At 44.3% G+C, this 23,814-nt stretch overlaps 2 protein-coding genes across 3 annotated transcripts in view; both read left to right on the top strand.

The window, feature by feature from the left end:
• LOC309545257 (cyclic nucleotide-binding domain-containing protein 2-like) overlaps positions 1 to 23,814 on the top strand; it is a 525,861-nt gene that overhangs the window by 155,795 nt on the left and 346,252 nt on the right. The window lies entirely within an intron of this gene.
• On the top strand, positions 1,787 to 22,310 carry LOC309546748 (putative nuclease HARBI1; the record flags this gene model as incomplete). Its single annotated transcript, XM_082246442.1, has 4 exons — positions 1,787 to 1,963; positions 2,980 to 3,610; positions 14,235 to 14,313; positions 22,097 to 22,310. 4 exons carry the CDS (start codon positions 1,787 to 1,789, stop codon positions 22,308 to 22,310), a joined length of 1,101 nt encoding a protein of 366 aa, XP_082102568.1.

Here is a 23,814-nt window from a genome sequence, read left to right as displayed (position 1 = left end):
TCAACACTGACATCACTTCTGAAGTTGAATTCTGTCGTAGGAGAATTTTCGTATGGAAGTAACCTCTTTACTTTCCATATGAGACTAACATGCAACAAAAAACTAAAGAAAATTTGTCCAATAATCTGATTGCGTGTACAAGGCTTAAGGGTCCTTTCACATTTCACACAGGCTTTCCGATCATGTCTGCCTGTCACTTTTTCAGGTGGACCGGATTGGATGCTCCATGCACCCCTTATGGAGCAGAGGATGTCAGGCAGTGCTATCTGATCCGATCCTGTCCATGAAATACAGACGGATGAAATTTTCCATTCGTCTGGAGGATCGTATCGTATCCGATGAAAAAGGACAGGTGGTCCATTTTCACCTGATCTCCCATAGAGGAGAGCGGGGCTCTGACAGCTCCGCCTCGCACATTCAGCTGTGTCGGACCTGTCGTCTACCTGCTCAGCGGGGATTGGCGGATCGATCCCGGCTGAGCAAAACGAAGTCCGCAGGGCGGAAAGCCCGTGTGAACAGACCCTAAGGCTCCTTTCACATGGGCGGTGCGCCCGACAGAGTCCGTTCTTCTCAGTGGGGGATCGATCCGCCGATACCCGCTGGGCAGGCAGATGACAACTCCGTCTCCGCTCTGTGTGCAGAGACTGAGCTGTCAGATCCCTGCTGTTCTCTATGGGAGATAAGATGAGAATGGACCGCCTGTCCGTTCCCATCTGATCCTATCCGATCCACCAGATGGATGGCAAATAGGGGTTCCATCCGTCTGGATTTCACGGACAGGATTGGATTGGATAGCAGTATGTGTAAGCGGAGATGTCTCCGCTGACATCTGCCACTCCATAGGGCTGCATGGAGCATCCGATCCGGTCTGCCTGAAAAAATGACAGGCAGATCCATTCGGAAAGCCCCTGTGAAAGGGACCATACAGCAGTGGCGGCCTGTCTATTAGGGGCGCAGGGGCGCTGCTCCCCCTATCCATGCATCTGGCACCCTAATCTACATGCAGGGCGCCGGATGCATGGATTCCAATGGGGGATTTTTTTTATTTTTTTTTTGGAAGCACATGATTAGAGCCAGAGGCTCTAATAGTCTTCAAAAAAGGGTGGGTTCGGGGCGCAGAGCACTCCGTCCGTCCCGGGAGGGGGGAGGAGGTAGAAGGTGGTAGATTTGATTGCCAGCCAGCTGTCCCACTGATGTGGGTGTTGGTTTTCATTCACCAGCCACCACTGCTGTACAGGTAAAGCCCCGTACACACGTACCGATCGTCGGCCGACAGAACGTCCTACAAATGTTCGCGGCTGGTGTGTTTGTTGTTTGTCTGTTGAAAAGTGCTCAAAACTTGCCCAGGACATTTGTCTTCCGACAGAAAATGACGTCACTACGTTCCACGCACGTTCGCCGCTACAAAAGAGGAAGTGAGTGTTTGGCCGTGACCCTTCTGGGCATCTCGCGCTGATTTCGGTAGCATTTGTTTGGTTGACGACATTTCGCTATTTTCCGAGACATCGTTCGAGAATTTATTATGGCGACCGTGAATTCGTCCGTTGCTGTCGTTAGTGTTGGAGTTTTGGCTCTGAGACGACGTACGAGCAATAGGAAGAAGAAGCGGACCTCCTGGACGAAAAATTGGTTGCTTAACCGTGATCAATTTTCTCATATGTCCTTGCTGAGGGAGCTCCAGGAAAATAATCCTGATGACTTCAGGGATTATTTGAGGATGACGGATCCCATCTTTTACCGTCTTCTTGCCCTGGTGTCCCCCTATATTCTGAAGCAGGATACTTGTATGCGGGTTGCAATTACTCCTGAGCAAAGGTTAATTGCGACGTTGAGGTATCTTGCAACAGGGAGAAGCCTGCAGGATCTGAAGTTCACCACAGGCATCTCCCCCCAAGCACTTGGAGTCATCATCCCTGAGACCTGCTCTGCCATCATCAAGGTCTTGCAGAAGGACTATATCAAGGTATGTTTGATTTTTTACATTACATTACATGTATTACTAGTTTCACCCGAATTATGATGTTTTTGGATGTACAGCAATTGACACAGGCCATTATTTGTAAACTACCCTCTGTCCGCATGCACATAGTAGTAAAGATGTAGATTATCTTTAACCATTTGTAAAATTACCCACTAACCACCCCACCATTCTCTCCTATGTGTCCCTAAACGCATTGCCTGTTAACAGTATGTCGAATTTTTCAAATTTTATTGCTTTCCCTCAAACAATTATTCCTTGGCCAATGTTTTAGTACCTAGTTAATGATTTATCTAAAATACATCAGTCCATCCATTCCCACCTATGATTCTGTATGTTTATGTAATGATGTTAAAACCTTCACTGACCACAAGCCCTTATTGATGTATAAATGCCCAGTTTTACTTACCCATCCCCCACCCACATGCTAAATCTCAAAGTCAGCATATACCAAAGCTCAAGTTCAGAGGTCTTCAAACTATGGCCCTCCAGTTGTTCACGAACTTCAATTTCCATCATGCCTAGTCATGTCTGTGAATGTCAGAGAATTACAAGGCCTCATGGGATGTGTAGTTCTGCAACAGCTGGAGGGCCGTAGTTTGTAAATCTCAGCTCTAGCTGGTGAGTATAATGGGCCATACACACTAGAAGATTGTCAGAACAATTTATCCTTCCGATTTACCAAAACCAAATAATATGAGGTCCAACAAACACTTTCAAATCCTATGCAATCTGGTAGGCCCTTGCACTACATAGAAAAGGTAAATCTGCACGAAAAAGTCTTCAGAGAATCTTCTAGTGTGTATGGCCCTTTACAATATAAGAACAATAGGAGGTTGAAAATAAATGTATGTAGATGTTACATCCCCATATCCAAACCTTTGCCTTCCTGTTGTTTATTTTTTTAGCAAGTTGCATAAGCATTTAACAGACAACTGTGTGTGTAATTAATAATGTGATGTGCTCAAGCACTAATTTTTTTTTTTTTTTTTTCCCCACAGTTTCCTTCAAACCCAGAGCAATGGCTGGAGATTTCTGATCAATTTCTGGAGAAGTGGAATTTTCCCAATTGTGGGGGTGCTATTGATGGGAAGCACGTCCGCATTGTCCCCCCTCCGAATTCCGGCACATTTTTTTATAATTATAAAGGTTTTTTTAGTATAGTCATGCTAGCCATAGTTAATGCAAACTATGAGTTTATTTTTTTGGATATTGGCAAAAATGGCCGCAATTCGGATGGGGGAGTTATTGATCAGACGGAGTTCGCTCGTCGTCTAAAGAACGGCACTCTGAACCTGCCATCCAGGGAGCAAACTGTTGAGGGTATGAGCTTTGTGTTTATTGCAGATGAGGCTTTTGCGCTTGGGGAGCATCTCATGAAGCCCTACCCTCAGAGGAACCTCACCCCAGACCAAAGGATTTACAACTACCGGTTGTCCAGAGCTCGCAGAGTTGTGGAGAATGCCTTCGGGATAATGGCCAACCGGTTCCGGATATTCCTGACGTCCATAAACCTGGCACTGTACAAAGTGGATAATGTGGTCTTGTGTTGCTGCATTTTGCACAACTTCCTACGCAGGAATGCACAAAATTATGTATTGCAGCAACTGGATACTGACCCTGCTATGCCAGGTACAAGTGGAGAGGCCCAACCTTCTAACCAAGTGGAGTCCATGACGTCAATGGAAGTTGGACGGTCAGCATTGGCATCACACAGGGCCCGTCAGATCCGCCAGGAATATCTGGACTATTTCGTGGGGAGAGGAGCTGTGTCCTGGCAGCAATCACTGTCACACACCCATTAATCTTGTTAAAGATTGGACACACAAGATAAATGTCAGAGATATATTATTTTTCAACACATTAAAAAAAAATTGCAATGATTCAGTATTGTGGATTCTAATCATTTGGGCACATATGCCAAACACAATTATTTGGGTTAATCATGTGTTATATATGTGTGACTTTGGAAGGGTTAATACATTCATCAGTGTGTTTCTTTACTGTAGTCTCTCACCAGCTGATCCAAAGTGATGATGGCCATGTGTTATTTTTGAGCCAGTGGTGTAAATACAAGGGCCTTCTGCACCCCACAAAATTTACACAAACCCTGTCACATTGAGAACTAGGTCACACCCATGGTTCATCTAATGTCACCTTACATTGGTGGTTCTTGTCCAGAAGTTGTCCATAGTATATATTTAATATAATACATTAGGGTATTAACAACGTACCTACACCTGTTATGTTGTGTTCATTTATGACATCCTTCTCACTGCCCACCAATGTTAGGATATGTCAGTGTTATGTGAAACTTGATCATTGTTCATCTCAAAGTGTTATATATATAAGTAATGGAAAGTGAACTAGAGCAACGAACAAGCAATACACTATAGATTACACTGATCTCCCTACACTGCCAATATCAATGCCATATTGAATCCTAGGACTGCTAGTACCTTGAGTGTTGAGTCACACTTATGCAATGTGGGAAGTCTGCGACTTTGCATCCTTCCTGCATCGCATAAGGGTGACCCACCACTTACTTTTTCCACAGGATTGTATTACACAAGTCTGAAGAACTGTGCCATCCAATCCTGATACATCAGAAATAAAGGGTCATGTGCGACTTGTGTGCGTGTTCAGTGTGAATGTAGCCATACAAAGTGTATGTCTCAATTCGCACTACACTCGCACAAAAGTCGCACATGATGCATTTATTCAGCTGCATCAGGATAGGATTGCACAGTCGTTCACACTTGTATGATCCAATCCTGTATGAAATGTCAGATCGCACTGTGATATGCGTATAAACGGTTGGGATCTTTAACATTTCATTGACACCTCCAGCAACTCGCATATGGCAGTGTCCAAAATGCTTTCATTAACATGTAAATGTGGGAATAGGACAGCCATCATACATGTAATGCTTCTTTACACAGCTTTAGATCTCGACCCCCCAACGAATGTCAAAAAAAGAATGGAACACACATTGTTGAATGTACAAATTTTTTTTTTCAAAACATTCACAGGGTTAGGGTTAGGGTTAGGGTGTTTTCAAGTTTTTTTCCCAAACGTGGGTACACTCTTAACAACTGAGTGCCATCAAGATATCATAAAATATTACAAAACTTTTGTAAGAAAAGGAACCAATAAAAACATAAAAAATGTCTTTAAAACTTTTTAAAATTTGGCAATCATGTCGACAAAATCTCGCATTTTTGATTGCAATGCCGTTGCTGTTTCCTTGATTTTCTCGAGGTCTGAGCAACATCGGAGTGCCTCACGGGTTAGTTTTGCTAAAGTGCAAGTAGGTAAATCATGATCTGTAAAAAAATATACAACTGAGTCAATGTGAATCACCTACATGAGGTCATAATAGAGAAACATTTGGTGTCCAGGTTATTTTTAATTACTCTCGAGTTAATACCTACCCTGTTCTTATGCTCTTTTGCCCTAGGCTCTTCTTCTTCCTCCTGTCCTCCTCTGATCCTGTTGCTGATGATTCTGCCGGTCTCCTGAGCTTACTATATATTCATTAGGGGTGTGAACGCATGATGACGTCATTGTGAGGGCATGGTCGTAATGTATATATATTAAGCTACAGAGAACAGAGACGGCCAAAATGCACGGCAACAGCATTGGAGGAGGACAGGAGGAAGAAGAAGAGCCTAGGGCAAAAGAGCAGACAACATAAGAGCAGAAGATTGGACAGCAGAAGAGTGGAGAGGAGAAGATCCAAAGAGCAGAGTGGAGAAGACCGGATGAAGATATTTAAGAACAATTCATAAACGTCTCCTGTCGTTATTCACATACACTTCCATTTATGTGGTTAATGTGTAGGGGTACTATGTACCCCATACCCATTCACACAGTGATTGGTGTCCGGGATCTGGGGGCCACCCTTTGTTGAAGGTTGCTTCCAAAGTCCTAGGAACCCCCTGGCCGCATGACCCCCCAAAACCACCAGACAGGGTTGTGGGGATGAGGCTCTTGTCCTCCTCTACATGGGAGTAAGGTGCTTTTGGGTGTGCGGTGCAGAGGCCCCCTGGCCCAAAGCAACAAAACCCCCCCATGTTGAGGGCATGTGTCCTGCTGTGGTCCAGGGGGTGTTTGTTCCGCTTGCTCGTTCTCTTTCCTGGCCTGACAAGCTGCATGCTTGTATAAGGGTCTGGTAGGGGTTTTGGGGGTAACCAACGCTGTTTTTTTGTTGTGGGCATACCCTCAAACTCAATACCACACACAAAAGGCCGGGTTGTGAACTTGGGGGGGACACCCACGGTGGGTTCTTCAATTTTTTGGTGTAGTTCCCCCTCAAAAATCTTCACAACGCAAGTGGCCCCGCAAGTCAGAGCATCCTGATCCGACTTACGGTGCGACTTCCATTCAAATAAAGAGGCTCCCATAGGGAACTAGTGTTGTAAATTGGAGGCTAAAAATAACACTGATAAAAATCATTCTGAAAAAACCTACGTGGGCACACAATTGGCTCTTGGACACTTGGTCCGGGATCCTCAAGATTTTGGGAAGTGGCTTCCACGCTGCTTGGCAAGTTGCCAGGAGATCTGGGTTCTGAGCTGGCTGGGGATGCCACATCCTGGCATGATGCAACATCTGCAATGTAAATTTGTAAGGGAATACAAGAATATAAGGTTAAACAATCATTGCAAATACACATATTTCTATGATCCCACTACACAAAAATCTGTGACTACCAACCTTCTTGTTGTTCTGGTGTCTGGTCACTTGTTGGCTCCACCAGAATAACCTCAGGCATAATGTCTTCATCTACATAATACAAAACATTGGCCATATCATAAAAGTCACAAGAGGTACATTTGTTAGGACATGGTGCCCTGCTTGATAGCTCTTTCAGTAACAAATATGAAGACATGTACATGGTTATCTACGAAAAATATGGTACATTAATGTTTGACAGTGCATAGGAACCAATTACCTTTAGTCGAATCTGTGCCACCATCTGGGCCCATGTCCTCCTCTTCTTCCACAACTGCCGATGGAGCTGCCAAACTTCTCCTCCTCCTTTCCCATTGTTTGGCACGGAGTTTACGTTTTTCTCCTATTTAAAGGTTTGAATAATAATCTGTGATTAATAGGAATGTTTGCTGAGAAGATTCGTGCAGGAAAGAACGTTCGTTGCAACACAATACATATATTTTTAACTATGGCTTCCTGACTTTTAATGTCATATACTAAAACATCAACAATAGATCGATCAAATCACGACATGACAACTAAAATGAGTAATCTAACTTTTTACATAGACATTATAATCTAGACATGTTAATACAACATACACCAAATTATAAAAAACATATTGCATGATTAAAAAAAAAAAAAATAAATAAAACTTACTTTTTTTCAAAATCCGATGGATTTGGGAAAGCTGATCCTGCTCACGGTGTTTCAGGTCAGACCACCGTTTACGAATCTGATCTTTCGATCGCTCCACACCAAATTTTTTTACCAAACAGGCCACCACCTTATCCATGATGCCATCTTTCCTGGCATTGGGCCGATCGTAATTTGCCAACTTGCCATCATAGTCCATTTTTTCTAAAATGGAGACCATCTCCACCATTTCTGCCTTTGTCATGGGTGTAGCCCTTGATTTTCTGGTGGCCCAATCACTTCGGCCCACACTAATTGAGCTCCCAGATTGTTGAGACATGGTTCGTAATTAAAAAACGATTGTTCCTCTGCTTCAGGTGTGAGTGTCGCATGTAGGCCTGATCTTCGGCACGTACACACCCCTGCACAAGCCTGCCACTGGAGGAGGAGTTGACGCCTGCGCTGTATTTAAAGGGCGCAAGTTCGTTCGGCCGACGATTCGCTAGCGGACATATCGAGGGTTGGAGCACGATCGAGCGGCGAATCACGACTTTTCCCCACAAACAAAGGTAGGACTCTTTTAATAGAAAGTGTGTGTTTTGGGCCCTATACAGCTTTTATTAGGAATATCTTTATTATGTGCCAAAATACATGCTATTTTAATATGTTTTGTGTTGTGTTGTGTCTTGCAGGCATATACTGTCCTGCAATATGGTGGACAATTACACCAGCCACAACTTTCTAATAAGTTTCATTGATGAGTACAGGCAACTGCCGTGTTTGTGGCAAGTGAAGTCGGCAGAATCTAAAAATAAGAAACTAAAAAAACAGGCCATGGAACATTTGGTGGCCTTCTACAAGCAAGTCTGTCCTGGGGCAAATTTTAATTATATACGCAAAAAAATAAACAGCATTCGCACTGCCTACAGGCGGGAGGTAAAAAAAATAGTCCACCCAGTCTGGAGCAGGTGCACGGAATGTACATGTACCACGGCTGTGGTACTATGATAACCTGCGATTCCTGGCAGACACCTTGGAATCCAGGCCGTCAATTTCTACGCTGCCTTCGACTTCGGCAGAGGGCTCAGTGTCTGTAGATCCAAGCCAGGATGAGGATTTCCTGGAGGAGAGTTTTACTCAGGTATGGCATTTCACAATATATTGTCTGCTAAAATTTAATCATGTAACAAAATTATAAGCTAAACCATAATTGACCCTTTATGTAAACGGGCATAGCAAGGGGTTGGCATGACAGGCAACCGCCAGGGGCGCAGGCCAAGGGGGGTGGGTCACAAAAACATTGGCATTGTTTTAGTGTTTATTTTAACAATCCACTCAGCCTGCACACCCCAGAACCCCCAGTTTGCAGGCGGATTCATGCAGGTGTAAAACATTGAGAGCTGCTTCATTCAGGTGTAAAACATTGAGAGCAGCTGAGCCAAAAGACCAGGAGACTGAGACTGCCTCTCACTGCATCCCCAGCACACCTCCGGTCTTACAAACACTGCTGCATCCCCAGCACACCTCTGGTCCTAACAAACACTGCTGTAGCCTCAGCATTCCTCTGGCTCAACCTTTTTTAATACAAAACTAACAGCTCCTGCAAATGATCCATCCATCCTTGCTTCCATGTCTCTGGTCTCTCACTCTGGGTCAGCAAGGCAGGTGGCTTCCTTATTCCTGTTTCCCTGCACTGCTTCACCCTCAATGCCCTACATCAAGCCCTCTGCAAGTTCAGGCCCCTCTCTCTCTGCAACCCCCTCCTCTCTCTCTCACACCCCCTCTTTCTCTCCCTCTCTCTAGCTCTCAACCCTCTCTTTCTTTTTCACACCCGAGACAATGATTGCCCACTAGAGAGCTCTACACTGGGCAAACAAGGGGCAAATTAGAAACTTTTAATGCCCTTTAATTTTTTTTTTGGGGGGTGGGTTACAGTTTTACATTGATCTTGGGGGGGGGGGGTTGTTGCCAAATACAGCTCCTCAACAAGGGCACTGGAGACCCTAGATACGCCACTGTATGTAAAGTCTGCTATTTGTTCACAATAATATAACAAACATGACTTTTTATATACACTATAACATTCTAATCAATTGTTCATTTCATCAACAGGGAAGTGTCACTGAGGAGGAGCCAGGTTGCAGCCAGGAGCCTGGGGAGCCTGCGGAGCCTGTGGAACTATTTCCACCACCACCTCCTCCTGCCAAACGGAGGCAAAAGAGGAAGCACGTGGATGATATCACAGACGAATTCATACAGGAGGCCACCATAGCCCTACGTCGGAAACCGGAGGCCAATGAGTCCTTCGGCAACATGACGGCCAAAATTTTGGATAAGGTGGACCTCAGGCAGTGTCAGTATGCCAGAAAAATTATCCTCGATGTGCTGCAAAACGCAGAAAACGGCATACTTACTGAGCACAGCCATGCATGCCAGGAGCACCCGTGCCCTCCACCTCCACAACACCCACCACCTCGCCAAATGCCACATGGCCAGTGGCAATATGGCCAGCAGGATCCAAACCTGCCCTCATGGCAACCTGATTTCAGTTACCAGCAACTTTAATTTTTGTAACCCCCTATTATTTATTTTACCCCTGTTTGCCAGTTTCTAGTTTAATTTTGTCCAAATGGACCTTTTTTATGTTTAGTTATACGGAAAGTATTAATGTTTTCTTTGGTTTTTTTTGCTGAGATACAAAAAATAAAGAAAATGAAAATAAAAAATGGCCTATCTGAATTTGTTAACATGTTTAATATTGTGCATAACCTGAAAAATATGTTTTAGACATTAATTCATACAAGAATAAAGGGTCATATCAATAGTTAGATCTTTGCTGTTTACAAAATAATAATGGTGAAGAGTTCAAATTATTTAATTCTAAAATTTGATAGAACAGATAGAATAGACAAACATTATCTTCATCATAACAGAACACATGCCTTTTTATTAGAAAAATATGGCATTATGAGCAGCATCTTCCTTCTTCTCACATTTATCAAGATGAGCATGTGCTCCGCATTTCACCTATTTCTTGGACTGCCGCGAGCCGAAAGTTCTTTCTGAATAAAATGTTGAGTTTACTAGAGAAAATTCTCCTGGGAACTCATTTGGTTTGATCATGCGTGTTGGGATTTGTAGCTGTGTGTCGGCCGAATTCTGTACTGACAGGCGAACAATCGTCCGTTCTGGTGTCCGCAGACAAAAATTTTCATGTTTGCAAGAAAGACTTTTGTCCGCGGATTGTGCGCAGACAGCTGTCGGAGGCACCATACTAACACGCGTACAATCGGCAGATCTTTCGTCCGCCGACGTTTGTATGCCGACGATCGGTACGTGTGTACGGGCCTTTAGTCAAAATCTGTTTGATCTGGTTGATTGGTTGCTGATCAGCTGGTTTAATGCCACAACTGTGCAACTACAAAGCTACCACTAGCTATTGCTTGGCTTTCTTTAGCAAAACTTCTCAACCTCATTGCTCTTTAAAGGATTTATTTGCATAAGTCAGACCATACTAAAAAGCCTTGGGCTTACTGAGACAGGATCAGCTCATCAACCATTTATGAATAAGCTGCTCCTCTGTGCCGCAGCACACTCAGTGGTGTACCTAAATGGTTATCGTTCACTCCTCCATATTTTGAAATTCTATTTTTACATTTCATATCCTTCATTTTAAAAGTGACATGCCTTAGCAGGAAATTGCTTCGTTCTGCAGTCCAATAAAGAAAAAAATATTCCCATAAAATTTTAACTAGGGCAATTTTTAAACACTTTAGATGTGAAAAGAAGAGAGAAGCTCAGAGTTTTGCATGACTGAAAATTATATTGGAATCTTCAGGTTTGGTTAATGGCAACTGTAATTTTTACAGACTGATAGTGTTCATTATTGCCACTGAGCTGCAAATAAGTTTTGCTGAGCTGATATGTGAAGACTGCATTAACCCTTTTGCTTATTAAAAAAGAATAGCGCGCAAATGCAAAAGAAATAACTACCAAATCTGAAGACAATCCATAAATAAAAATGGGGGTTTGGTCCCACCATATGGCCATATCGTGCTCAAGCCCACTACTGCGTCAAAGTACCCCATTATCAGTGGGTCCTACACTATCCATGAAAAAGAGATGAATCCAGCCTAACCCTTGGAGATAATACTCCTTGCTGGGAAGGATGTGCAAATGCACTACAGGGGACTCCTCCTATATCCACTAGATGGTGGACACTGATTGAGTACAGGTGTGTGTGGGGGGGTGGGGAGGGTTGCTCAACCTCGATAGTCTGGTCAGACCGAATACATAATAAACAGGCAAAAAATTTGGGGGAGCATACCCATGTATTTCTAAAGCTGCTGCAGCTATGAACCAAAAGACATGTATATTAAAAAAGAATAGCGCGCAAATGCAAAAGAAATAACTACCAAATCTGAAGACAATCCATAAATAAAAATGGGGGTTTGGTCCCACCATATGGCCATATCGTGCTCAAGCCCACTACTGCGTCATTTTATTTATGGATTGTCTTCAGATTTGGTAGTTATTTCTTTTGCATTTGCACGCTATTCTTTTTTAATATACATGTCTTTTGGTTCATAGCTGCAGCAGCTTTAGAAATACATGGGTATGCTCCCCCAAATTTTTTGCCTGTTTATTAACCCTTTTGCTGCCAGACCTTGCTTTGTGCACTGGTCCAAATCATTTGGTGGAGGGGGGATTATGGTGTGGGGGTGTTTTTCAGGGGTTGGGCTTGGCCCCTTAGTTCCAGTGAAGGGAACTCTTAAGGCTTCAGCATACCAAGACATTTTGGACAATTTCATGCTCCCAACTTTGTGGAAACACTTTGGGGATGGCCCCTTCTTTTTCCAACATGACTGCACACCAGTGCACAAAGCAAGGTTCATAAAGACATGGATGAGTGAGTTTGGGGTGGGGGAACATTACTGGCATGCACCAAGTCCTGACCTTAACCCGATAAAACACCTTTGGGATTAATTAGAGCAGAGACTGTGAGCCAGCCCTCCTCATCCAACATTAGTGCCTGACCTCACAAATGCAATACCAGATCTCACCAGCAGGTGGCAGCTACACTATCGCCTTTGGGAAATGTAATTTCTGCTTACAGCGTGTTATTTAGCATACTGTATAATCTTCCTTATCCAACTGGGTATAAATGGCTTTCATAAAGTGCTTAGTAGTATATCTAATTCTTACTCTATGAGATCAATCGTCTTACAGTTACCAAGTTTCACTAACTCTTTATTTGCATGCATATACAATTTAGAAGGGAAAACTGCTATGATGTTCAAAGAGACATATGCAAGATTAAGATGTTTCCTTTGAGAAAACAATTACACTTCTGTTTGCTTTCGCTTTGATGCAGGATCCATGATCCATTCTATAATTCTCCTCTAATACTTTGCAAACATTTTGTTTCATGTGAAGACAGATAGGCTTTTTTTTAAAAAGGAATCTGAAATGTATTTTTGGTAAGTGCACATACTTTATTATTATTATCGTGGTGTGATTTATGTGACTTTAAATTCTTTTTTGCTTGCTGTTTTGCAGCATTTCATGTAATGATTTCTATCCTCTCCCTCTAGTATTCTGTTCATGTAGATATCAGAAATGATCACCACTGTAGCCCGAAGGCATTATACACTAGGAATAGGCCGATTATCGGCATAGTCGATATGCCCTTTCCCCGATATATCGGTATCGGCCCCGAAACTGGCCAATATTGCCGATATTTTTGTGACGTCATTCTGCCTTCTTAGGCCACCTCCCTCGCCTTGGACAGCCTCGTCTGGAGTGTATCACAACCATACACCCACCCATAGCCAGCCACCCACAGGCCCTGTACCAGCCAGCCACAGGCCCTGTACCAGCCAGCCACAGGCACTGTACCAGCCAGCCACAGGCCCTGTACCAGCCAGCCAGCCACCCACAGGCCCTGTACCAGCGAGCCAGCCACCCACAGGCCCTGTACCAGCGAGCCAGCCACCCACAGGCCCTGTACCAGCGAGCCAGCCAGCCACAGGCCCTGTACCAGCCAGCCAGCCAGCCACAGGCCCTGTACCAGTCAGCCAGCCACAGGCACTGTACCAGCCAGCCAGCCACAGGCACTGTACCAGCCAGCCACAGGCACTGTACCAGCCAGCCACCCACAGGCCCTGTACCAGCCAGCCAGCCAGCCACCCACCACAGGGTGCCAGACAGCCAACCAACCACAAACAGGGTGCCAGACAGCAAGCCACCCACAGACAGGGTGCCAGACAGCCAGCCACCCACAGCCCCTGTACCAGCCAGCCACAGGCCCTGTACCAGCCAGCCACCCATAGCCCTTGAGCCAGCCACCCACCCACCCACCACAGGGTGCCAGTCAGCCAGCCACCCACCACAGGGTGCCAGCCAGCCACCCACCACAGGGTGCCAGCCAGCCAGCCACCCACCACAGGGTGCCAGCCAGCCAGCCATCCACCACAGGGTGCCAGCCAGCCAGTCACCCACCACAGGGTGCCAGCCAGCCAGTCACCCACCATAGGGTGCCAGCCAGCCATCCACCACAGGGTGCCAGCCAGCCAGCCATCCACCACAGGTTGCCAGCCAGCCAGCCACCCACCACAGGGTGCCAGTCAGCCAGCCACCCACCACAGGGTGCCAGCAAGCCAGCCATAAAGTATTAAACAAAATTTAACATGTTCAGTACGAGATTTGTGTCAAAAATTGTCTTTATTTTTCAATGCTTTAAATGTACAAAATATCAGCCCATATCGGCCGATACCGATACGCTGTGACCAAAATATCGGTATCGGTATTGGCCCTAAAAAAACATATTGGTCTATCCCTATTATACACTTTCAAATGTTTTTGTTGTTAGTGTAGTTCCCTGTGCTGTTTGTTTTTCTTACAGTTTGTAGTGTCCTGGCTGATCAATCTCCATATGTCCATGTATTCATTGACCTACCTTGTCCCTATTTGCCAGAGGACAGGTAAATTCATGTTCCGGGTCACACAGCATTCAATCTATGGATCATCAATTCCTCTGTGTGGAATCACAAATGTGGGACTGTAATGCCTCATACACATGATCAGATAATCGTACGAAAAAACTGTTTTAGAATTGATCGCACGATAATCTCATCGTTAGTACACAGCTTTTGACAACCCATCACGACATTTCATCCAACAAAATTTGAAGGGACAAACATGAAAACTTTTGTTGTACGATAGCCTAGCGAATGACAATCGTTTAATCAGTACAGTATGCGTCCGCTAAAAATCAATAGACAAAGACCACGCATGATCAGAGACACGAAAATAACCCAGAAAAGGCCTGGCTGCCATTGTTTTATTTTTGCACCATCCAATATGTAGCTACGCAACCAGGAAGCTTTTCCAGAATCGTATGAAAAAAATCATACATTTAGTGCGCATTGTTGAATTCAATGCTAGTATCACGCAACAAAATGCAAATGATAAGTTGTCCGATTATCTGATCGTGTGTATGAGGCATTAATGTGGTAAAACACTGCATGGTGATCTCTCTGTATTTGTCTGTGTCAGATCTAATAACTGCATAGCGTTCACTTGCAGAGCACTAGACCTAGAGACCCAGGGAATGTGGGATATGTCATTTCATCACAGGAAGTGTCAGTTCTCAGACCAAAAATAGGCATTAATTTACCTGAGCAGTGCCATGTCTCATGTTTGAATACAGACAGAAATTTCTGACACCGGACGTATTTACTTGACTATATGATTTACGTACAGGGCAACAAATGACACCAGAAAAGTACATGATCAATCCACATCTTATGAAGGTGAAAAACACAAGATGCAGGTAGGAAGGTTTATAATGCCTTTCACCACCTCCCTTCCAACCATAGCACATAAATGGCCAGACAGGAGCAGAGCCAATGCGGGTCCCGTACATCCTCCAACATTGTCCCTGAGCTCTCTAGAGCATGCATCATGTCCAGCGGACACGGCCGATCACGATCATTGTACCAGGTTGCTATTAGGGATGATCGAACTTTTGAAAAGATCGGTTCGACCAGAACACCCGAACTTCCCGAAAGTTCTGGATTCCAGAACCCCATTGAAATCAATGGGACCCAAACTTCAGTAATCAAAAAACATCATTTTGAAGCCCTAAAACCCAATAAATGCCCCTAAAAAGTGCCTAGGGTTCTGGGTCATGCCCCAGGGACTATTAATTACACAAAAAAGTTCTTAAAAATTGTCGTTTTTAAAAGAGAGCCAATTATTGAAAAAATTATTGAAAAAAAAAAATGAGATTTCTTTGGATTTAGTGTCTGGGGGGGTCTAAAAGGAGTACCTGTGAAGTTTCAGCTCTGCAGCATGTCCGCTATTTTCACAACCGGCCTTTTTAGTTGCAGGCGTTTTTGGGCTTTTTTGTGGACGTCTTTGGAGGCAGGCATGACATCTAAACTTCAGTGTAGGGGTATATATACACACACACATATATGTATATATACACATACACACATATAGGTGTGAAAGTAGCGGAACCCTATGCCTGCGCTAATGAAATTATTTGCAGGCATAGGGCTCCGCACCTATCACACCTATATGTGTGTATGTGTATAAATACATATATGTGTGTGTGTATATATACCCTTATACAGAAGTTCAGATGTTATGCCTGCCTCCAAAGACGCCTAAAAAATGCCCAAAAAAACGCCTGCAACAACACACCTGGGCGTTTTTGTTGCAGGCATTTTTTTGGGCATTTTTTGGGTGTCTTTGGAGGCAGGGGTATATATACACACACACACACATATATGTAATATATACACATACACACATATACAGTAGGTGTGATAGGAGCGGAGCCCTATGCCTGCAAATAATTTTATTAGCGCAGGCATAGGGTTCTGTTACTTTCACACCTATATGTGTGTATGTGTATATATACCCATATACAGAAGTTCAGATGTTATGCCTGCCTCCAAAGATGCCCAAAAAATGCCCAAAAAGACGCCTGCAACAAAAACGCCCAGGTGTGTTGTTGCAGGCGTATTTTTGGGCATTTTTTGGGCGTCTTTGGAGGCAGACATAACATCTGAACTTCTGTATATAAACCCCTACACAGAAGTACAGATGTCATGCCTGCCTCCAAAGACGTCCACAAAAAAGCCCAATAAACGCCTGCAACAAAAACGGCCAGGTGTGAAAGTAGCGGAGCCACTACCCTGCTCTACTGCAATTCTAATACAAATAATCTTTTTTCTATGGCGGTCACCCTGACATGGAAGAGTTTGGTCACCCTGCCATAGCAGTCAGAGTCAGTTCACCCTACACTACACTACGGTCACCCTGACACTTAACACTTTCCCTACAGAAACTAGATTATTGAATCTAACTATAGTGGAAAATAGTACCCTAACTACACTAGATATCCCTTTCCTCACACTAATAATTGCTAAATGACACTTTTGAAGCAGGAGTAACAGAACTGCTTCCACTCTCTTCCACAGCCCCTGTATTACAATGCTAGAGATTTGGCGGGGCTATCCTATATACTGGGGGGGCGTATTCACTAATGATTGGCCTCTGGACCCCCTAGTCACTCCAATCACATTCCTAGCATCCTCCTGCCCCCTCAATTGGCTTTTACTGATGTTTCTGGTCCAATCACGGGCTTTTAAAGCCCAGTTCCTGTCCCATTGCATTTTGGTCGGTTCTGGTTGCCGAATTCCGAACTTTTTTCAGCAAAAAGTTCGGAATTCGGCCGAATTTCGTACAGTCAATGTTCGGGTCGAACCGATGGTCGACCCGAACCGTTCGATCATCCCTAGTTGCTATGAACAGTCCTGGTACCATGTGGTTGCTGTGACCAATCAAAACAACCACATGAACAGTAGTAAATACAGCTGTCACAGCAATCACATGGTACCAGGGCCAATCACAGTGGCCCCGTACCATTAAATAACTGTGACCAATCACAGAAGCATATTAGGTTTCGCGATTTTAACTTTTAATGATTGCTTATTACAGTGATACTCACTGTAATAAGAAATCACAGTGTAGTAAAAAAAAAAAACTCTGATCACCCCCCTCCCCCAGAGTACTACAGTGTTACAATGGTAACACTGCACTGCTCTGGTAACAGTATGTCAAAAAGAAGTAAAAAACAAAAATCATAGTTTGAAGACTCTATAACTTTTACACAGAATAAATATTATACATTGACTGACTGGTTATTTTTACAAAAGAAATGTAGTACATGTTAGCTCAGCTGTATGATAAAATATTATTTATTTGCAAAATTTTAAAACAGGAACTAAGAAAAACAATTCTTTTTCAAAATTTTCGACCATTGATATCTGTCTCAAAAAATAATAAAAATTGAATTTGGGTACAGTGTTGCAACCAAATAATTGTCATTCAAACTATGACGGCACTGAAAGCTGGAAATTGGCCTGGACTGGAAGGGGTTGAAAGTGTCCGGACTATAAAAGAAAAGAATGGGTTTACCTCAAAGTTACACTAAACTCTGGTTTGAAAAAAATATTCTGTTCAAGTATGTATTCTTAAAGCGGAGTTCTGGCCTCAAAATCGAAAAAAATTGATTTTGGGCCACCTGAAAAAGAAATGGATGCTCACAATTTTTTTTTTTTGGTCACTTATCTTGGGGCCACCTGAAAAAGAAATGGATGCTCACAATTTTTTTTTTTTGGTCACTTATCTTGATATTGAAGAAAATCTACTCGCCTTCCTTCCACTTCCTCCCTCGGCGGCCGTGGCCCGCACCGTCACTTCCGGCTTGCGATGACTCCTGGGAGCTGCACGTCATCACTCCCAGAAGTCAATGCGCCTGCACCGGCCCCGCTCATCACTTCCGGTGCAAGCGTGGCATTCCCTGCCCAACAGCTTCTGGGCATGCCCAGAAGCTGTGCAGGGATGACGTGCCAACACCGGAAGTGACGAGCGGGGCCGGTGCAGCGCATTCTGGGAGAAGAGGATCGCGCTGGCTTCAGCTGCCCACATCCGAGATGGCAGCGCTGGAGAAGAAATTTTCAAGGTAAGTGTAGGTGATTTTTCTATTGAAATACCTAGATACCTTAAATATATATATAAGTCCCTGACTTATAGCAAAGTCCAGTTCTGTTCTGTGTAAAAGAAAGGCAGAGCTCTGGAGAATGCTTTATCCTGTGAAAAAGACACATGCAACCAGTGTTCAGTCAAAAGCATTCTTAAGTTTATTCAGCAAGTGGGGTAACTATTATACAGAAAATGTCACAGGAAATACAGTTGGGAGGGGGGGAGAGTGCTCTCAGAAAAAGTCAAGTCTCTCAAAAGTTAAACAATGAGTTAATACAAAATGTTCGTTAGAAATTGCAAAATATGCCTTGTCTAAACCCTATGGCTCTTAATAGAAATTGAGGAAGTGAATGTGTTAGAAACAAAGGAAACAGAATGTATCTTTATCTAAGGTGTCAAGACACTGAAAACATGGGGTGACTTATAAGTTTCATTGTTCTTGTAACTAAAGACTTAAAGCAATCTTTAATGAAATAACTCATTTTAAGTTAGAGCTGCATTAAAATGGCGTGACACAGGTCACGCTAGAAAATGGTTGCAAGCAACTAGTTAGAGGTCCTGTCATTCCCCTTCAGTAAGTATTTCTTCTAAAAGGTAAGTGCGACCCGGGACAGTACAGAGGCTATCCATTGTGGAATGTACTAGCCCTGACTGTCCCGGGGGTATTCTTATCTAAATTTGACCCCCGAGGCCGGAACTCCGCTTTAACTTAAAAAAGACCTTCTAGTGCTCTCAGTATAATTAAAATCACCAAATTTCTTTTTTTTACTGCTGCCATCCAACTTCCTGTTCTCAGGGGGGGGGGGCTACATTTGTTCTCAATGGTCCTACTGTATAATGTAGCCATCCTCTCTTGTTCACTCCCAAGATGGACTATGGGATTTGTAGTGTGCATAGAGCAGTGTACATGACCAAAATTAATGTGCATTGCTCGTTCTCAAAAAACAGAAGTGAGAGGGAATAAGAGGAATTTGGGAGCTCGGAGGCCATTACAAGTAGGCCATTAAGCTGGAACTTGGTTGAACCCAGTTCTATCACCTCTGGCTCAGGCCTTCTGCTCTCTGCTCACCACTATCACTTGTAAACACAGAAGTACGGCTTCTGTGTTTACAAGTGACCACTTGTCTCCCAGTGGCTCCAACAGATCTGATCTCCTGAGTGTCTCCCACTGAGCACAGGATGGGAACAAGGGAGGTGCCCAGGGTGCAGTACAGATCCCAACACCCCCATTGGATGATCTCCCCAAGTGGAAAAGGCAGAGCCACCTACAGTGTGCAGAGAGGAGCTAGAGCCAACTGGGTGCTTGATCTTAAAGCGTTTTTACCCCAAACCATCATATTCCTGATATGTGCCTGCTGTACCATATACATGTAGGAGAAAGTCTCCTGTTCCCTTTGTATTGCTTCCTTTGTGTGAAATCCCTGGTGTTACTGCTGGTCCCTCTGCTTTCCTATTAAAAACTGACCACACTAAGCAGGAGAACACACCTGTCAGTTCTGTAGCTATGCTGGGAACTCAGTGTGCTCTCCCTCCCCCCCAAGATCAGACTAATCCTGCCCCCCCCCCTGCACAGCCATTCATCGGGAAGCTCAGTGTGCTGGTGCTTCTCCTCCCCCAGCTCTTATGCAACTGAGAACAGAGGGAATGTGATCACTTATTTAAAAAAAAAAAGGAAAAAGGGGTTTTATAATGTTTTTTTTTTTTTATCTATACAAAAATATTTTCCTTTCATTTCTATTTTAAACTGAATAGGTTGTTTTACAAGGTGAACGTTTACAATCACTTTAATACAGCAACAAAAGTAAGACATGTGGAAGATGGTGGAGCTTTTAAGAAGGGGGGAGAAGATGGGGGCAGTAGAAGGGGGGGTTGCATGCAGAGGTCAGAGCTTAAGAGGGGTGAAAGTAAGATGTGGATGGGGGATGCAGAAGTAAGCAGCTGTGGAAGAGGGCTAAACTCTGCACTCTGTGTGTAGCGTACCTCAGAACCCGTAGCGTACCTCAGAACTCTGCACTCTGTGTAGCGCACCCAGGAACTCTGCACCCTGTGTGCAGCACACCCCGGAAATCTGCACTCTGTGTGTAAAGCACCCTGGAACTCTGCACTCTCTGTGTAGTGCACCATCAAACCCTGCACTCTGTGTGTAGCGCACCATCGAACTCTGCACTCTGTGGGTAGTACACCCTGGAACTCTACACTGTGTGTAGCACCCTAGAACTCTGCACTCTCTGTGTAGTGCACTCCTGGAACTCTGCACTCTGTGTGTAGCACCCTCCGGAACTCTGCACTGTGTGTAGTGCACCCTGGAACTCTACACTGTGTGTAGCGCACCCTGGAACTCTGCACTCTGTGTGTAGCGCACTCCTGGAACTCTGCACTCTGCGTGTAGGGCACTCCTGGAACTCTGCACTCTGTGTGTAACGCACTCCTGGAACTCTGCACTCTGTGTGTAGCACCCTCCGGAACTCTGCACTCTGTGTGTAGCACCCTCCGGAACTCTGCACTCTGTGTGTAGTGCACCCTGGAACTCTACACTGTGTGTAGCGCACCCTGGAACTCTGCACTCTGTGTGTAGCGCACCCTGGAACTCTGTACTGTGTAGTGCACCATCGAACTTTGCACTCTGTGTGTAGCGCATCATCGAACTCTGCACTCTGTGTGTAGCGCACCATCGAACTCTGCACTCTGTGTGTAGTGCACCCTGAAACTCTACACTGTGTGTAGCGCACTCCTGGAACTCTGCACTCTGTGTGTAGCACCCTCTGGAACTCTGCACTCTGTGTGTAGCACACCCTGGAACTCTGCACTCTGTGTGTAGCACCCTCTGGAACTCTGCACTCTGTGTGTAGCACCCTCTGGAACTCTGCACTCTGTGTGTAGCACACCCTGGAACTCTGCACTCTGTGTGTAGCGCACTCCTGGAACTCTGCACTCTGTGTGTAGCGCACTCCTGGAACTCTGCACTTTGTGTGTAGCACGCCCCAGAACTCTGCACTGAGTGTATGTGTATGGATTACTTTTGCAGACTAAAGCCCCGTACACACGTACCGATGGTCGGCTTACAAATGTTCCTCTTTTCTCCCCGGGATGTCGGTGTCTGCTGAAAAGTGCAAAGACAGCACAAGGACAGCACAAGAATTTTGTCCGCCGACTGCAGAAGTGATGTCATGTAATGGTTAACTTTCCCTGTGTTTTCTATTTTCTGAGCATGCCCAGTCTTGCAAATCTGCGGTCTGTCGGCCGAATTGTGTACTGACAGGCGAACAATCGTCCGTTCTGGTGTCGGCATACAAAAATTTTCATGTTTGCAAGAAAGACTTTTGTCCGCGGATTGTGCGCAGACATCTGTCGGAGGCACCATACTAACACGCGTACAATCGGCAGATCCTTCGTCCACCGACGTTTGTATGCCGACGATCGGTACGTGTGTACGGGCCTTTAGGCTATTCAGTGTCACTTTAAGGCTAGACTGGTAAATGGAAAAAATAAAAACATATTTACATTGCGTATAGGAAATATTACTGTTCATATTGAGATCAGTCCTTTCAGCTAATCCTCCTTTCTTCATTTTATGCAACTTTTAATGGATCGTCATGAGGATTCTTCAAAGATGAAATCAAAGTAAATCAGCCTTTTGAGACCTCAGAGGCGTCTTCCTTAAGTGTAATTCTAATGAAAGATTCTTTCTTAAAACTGTATTAATAGGAAAATAAATTATCGAACTCAGCACAGCTGGAACAGGCCGGTTAAAAGATTTGAAGCAATGGATAAAGGCAATGCCTGTTACAAATATAACAGATCTGAGAGATTATATTACTGTCGTTCATGTGTGGTGGCAGATATTAGCAGCAGAGAGTCTTTGTGCTCATTGTATCACATGAGTAGGTTCTATCTGCATATTGACAATCAGCTACAGTGATGTAACAAAATCAGCCTGGAGTCTTCACCACCTTCTGGTCAATACTCAGCACTGCAAGTTGGTCACACCGCAACTGCACACCTGGCTACAATTAGGAATGATTAAATCGACTTTTGTACAGTGCTTGAAAAAAAAGTGCATCTTGCTACTTTCTGTTTATTTCATGCTTTTGGATTTCTCTTTCTTAGGGTGGTTTCACATTGCGGCACTGCAGGTTGGCAGTAAGTGTACCTGCGTTTTTTTGTGCGGTTAACTCCCAGCTTACCATAGACTTTCTATTAGGTTGAGCACTTTGATACGTTTTTTTTTTTTTTTTAAAGTGCACCAAAAGTCCTGCTTGCTGCATCTTTGGTGCGCTTTTAGAGAACGCAGCATAAATATGTGACCTAATAGAATGTCTATGGGAAACCACAGGTTTATCACACAAAAACCGCGGGTACACCTGCGCTGCGGTCAAATCTCAGTACAGCAGTGTGAAACCAGCCTTATGGACTTAAGCCCCGTACACACGTACCGATTGTCGGCCGCAAATATTCGGCTGACGACCGATCGGCCGATTGTAGGCTTGTTAGTATGATGCTTCCGACAGCCGAAAGCGCATTTTCGGTCGAAGAGAATCTGTCGCACAGGCATTAAAATTTTTGTTGGCCAACACCAGAACGGCCGATTGTTCGCCAGTCAGTACAGATTTCGGCCGACAGACAGCAGATTAGCAAGACTGGGCATGCTCAGAGAAGAAAAAAGACAAAGAAAGTTAACCATCACATGACATCACTTCTGCAGTCGGCTGTTGTTGGCCGACAAAATTCGTGTGCAGTCTTTTGCAGTTTTCAACAGACACGACAGCCCTGGACAAAAGACGGCCGATCGTTCGGCCGACGATCGGTACGTGTGTACGGGGCTTTAGATTCAGGACCAGATGAATTAGGATCTGTAAGTGGCCACTGTGGTTTAACAGTGGCCAATCTATCAATATACTTCTGTTCTTGTTATAATCATTTTATTAGTGTTTACAAAGAAAAAAGGGGAAGAACATCCAAAAGAAAATGAACATTATCTGTTACAACTTGTATTGATTACAGGTGTATAGAAGAAATGTACAATTATGGATACAGTAACAATTGGTGCAGGTTAACTAAAAAAAACATTGATAGTTGCAGTAGTGCGGGTTGGAAGGGGCAATATCTAAGCTGTCACACATCCTCAGGCACCCCAAAAGGGAACAAGCTGTGCCTAAAGGGGCAAGGGAGACAGCACCCCCTCCATTCCATGACAAACATTGCATCCATTAAATAACTGGTAAATGAGGAAAGAATACAACATCAACGGGAAAAAACGTGAACAGAGTAGGGATTACGGGAGAGATAGGGACTGAACGGATAATGACACATAGTCCTTACAAGAGGTTTATAGCCTTGGTAGGCCTTGTACTGGTCATTTGTCCTAGGGATGTAGCACTATAAGTTTGGTGAACTTTGGAGGGGGAAGAAGAGAAGATCGGGAA

The sequence above is a fragment of the Pelophylax lessonae genome, assembly GCF_965119305.1.
Source record: "Pelophylax lessonae genome assembly, chromosome: 2".
Taxonomy (NCBI): domain Eukaryota; kingdom Metazoa; phylum Chordata; class Amphibia; order Anura; family Ranidae; genus Pelophylax; species Pelophylax lessonae.
The sequence above is the reverse complement of the archived record's forward strand: the minus strand, read 5'-3'. Positions and strand labels throughout refer to the sequence as shown.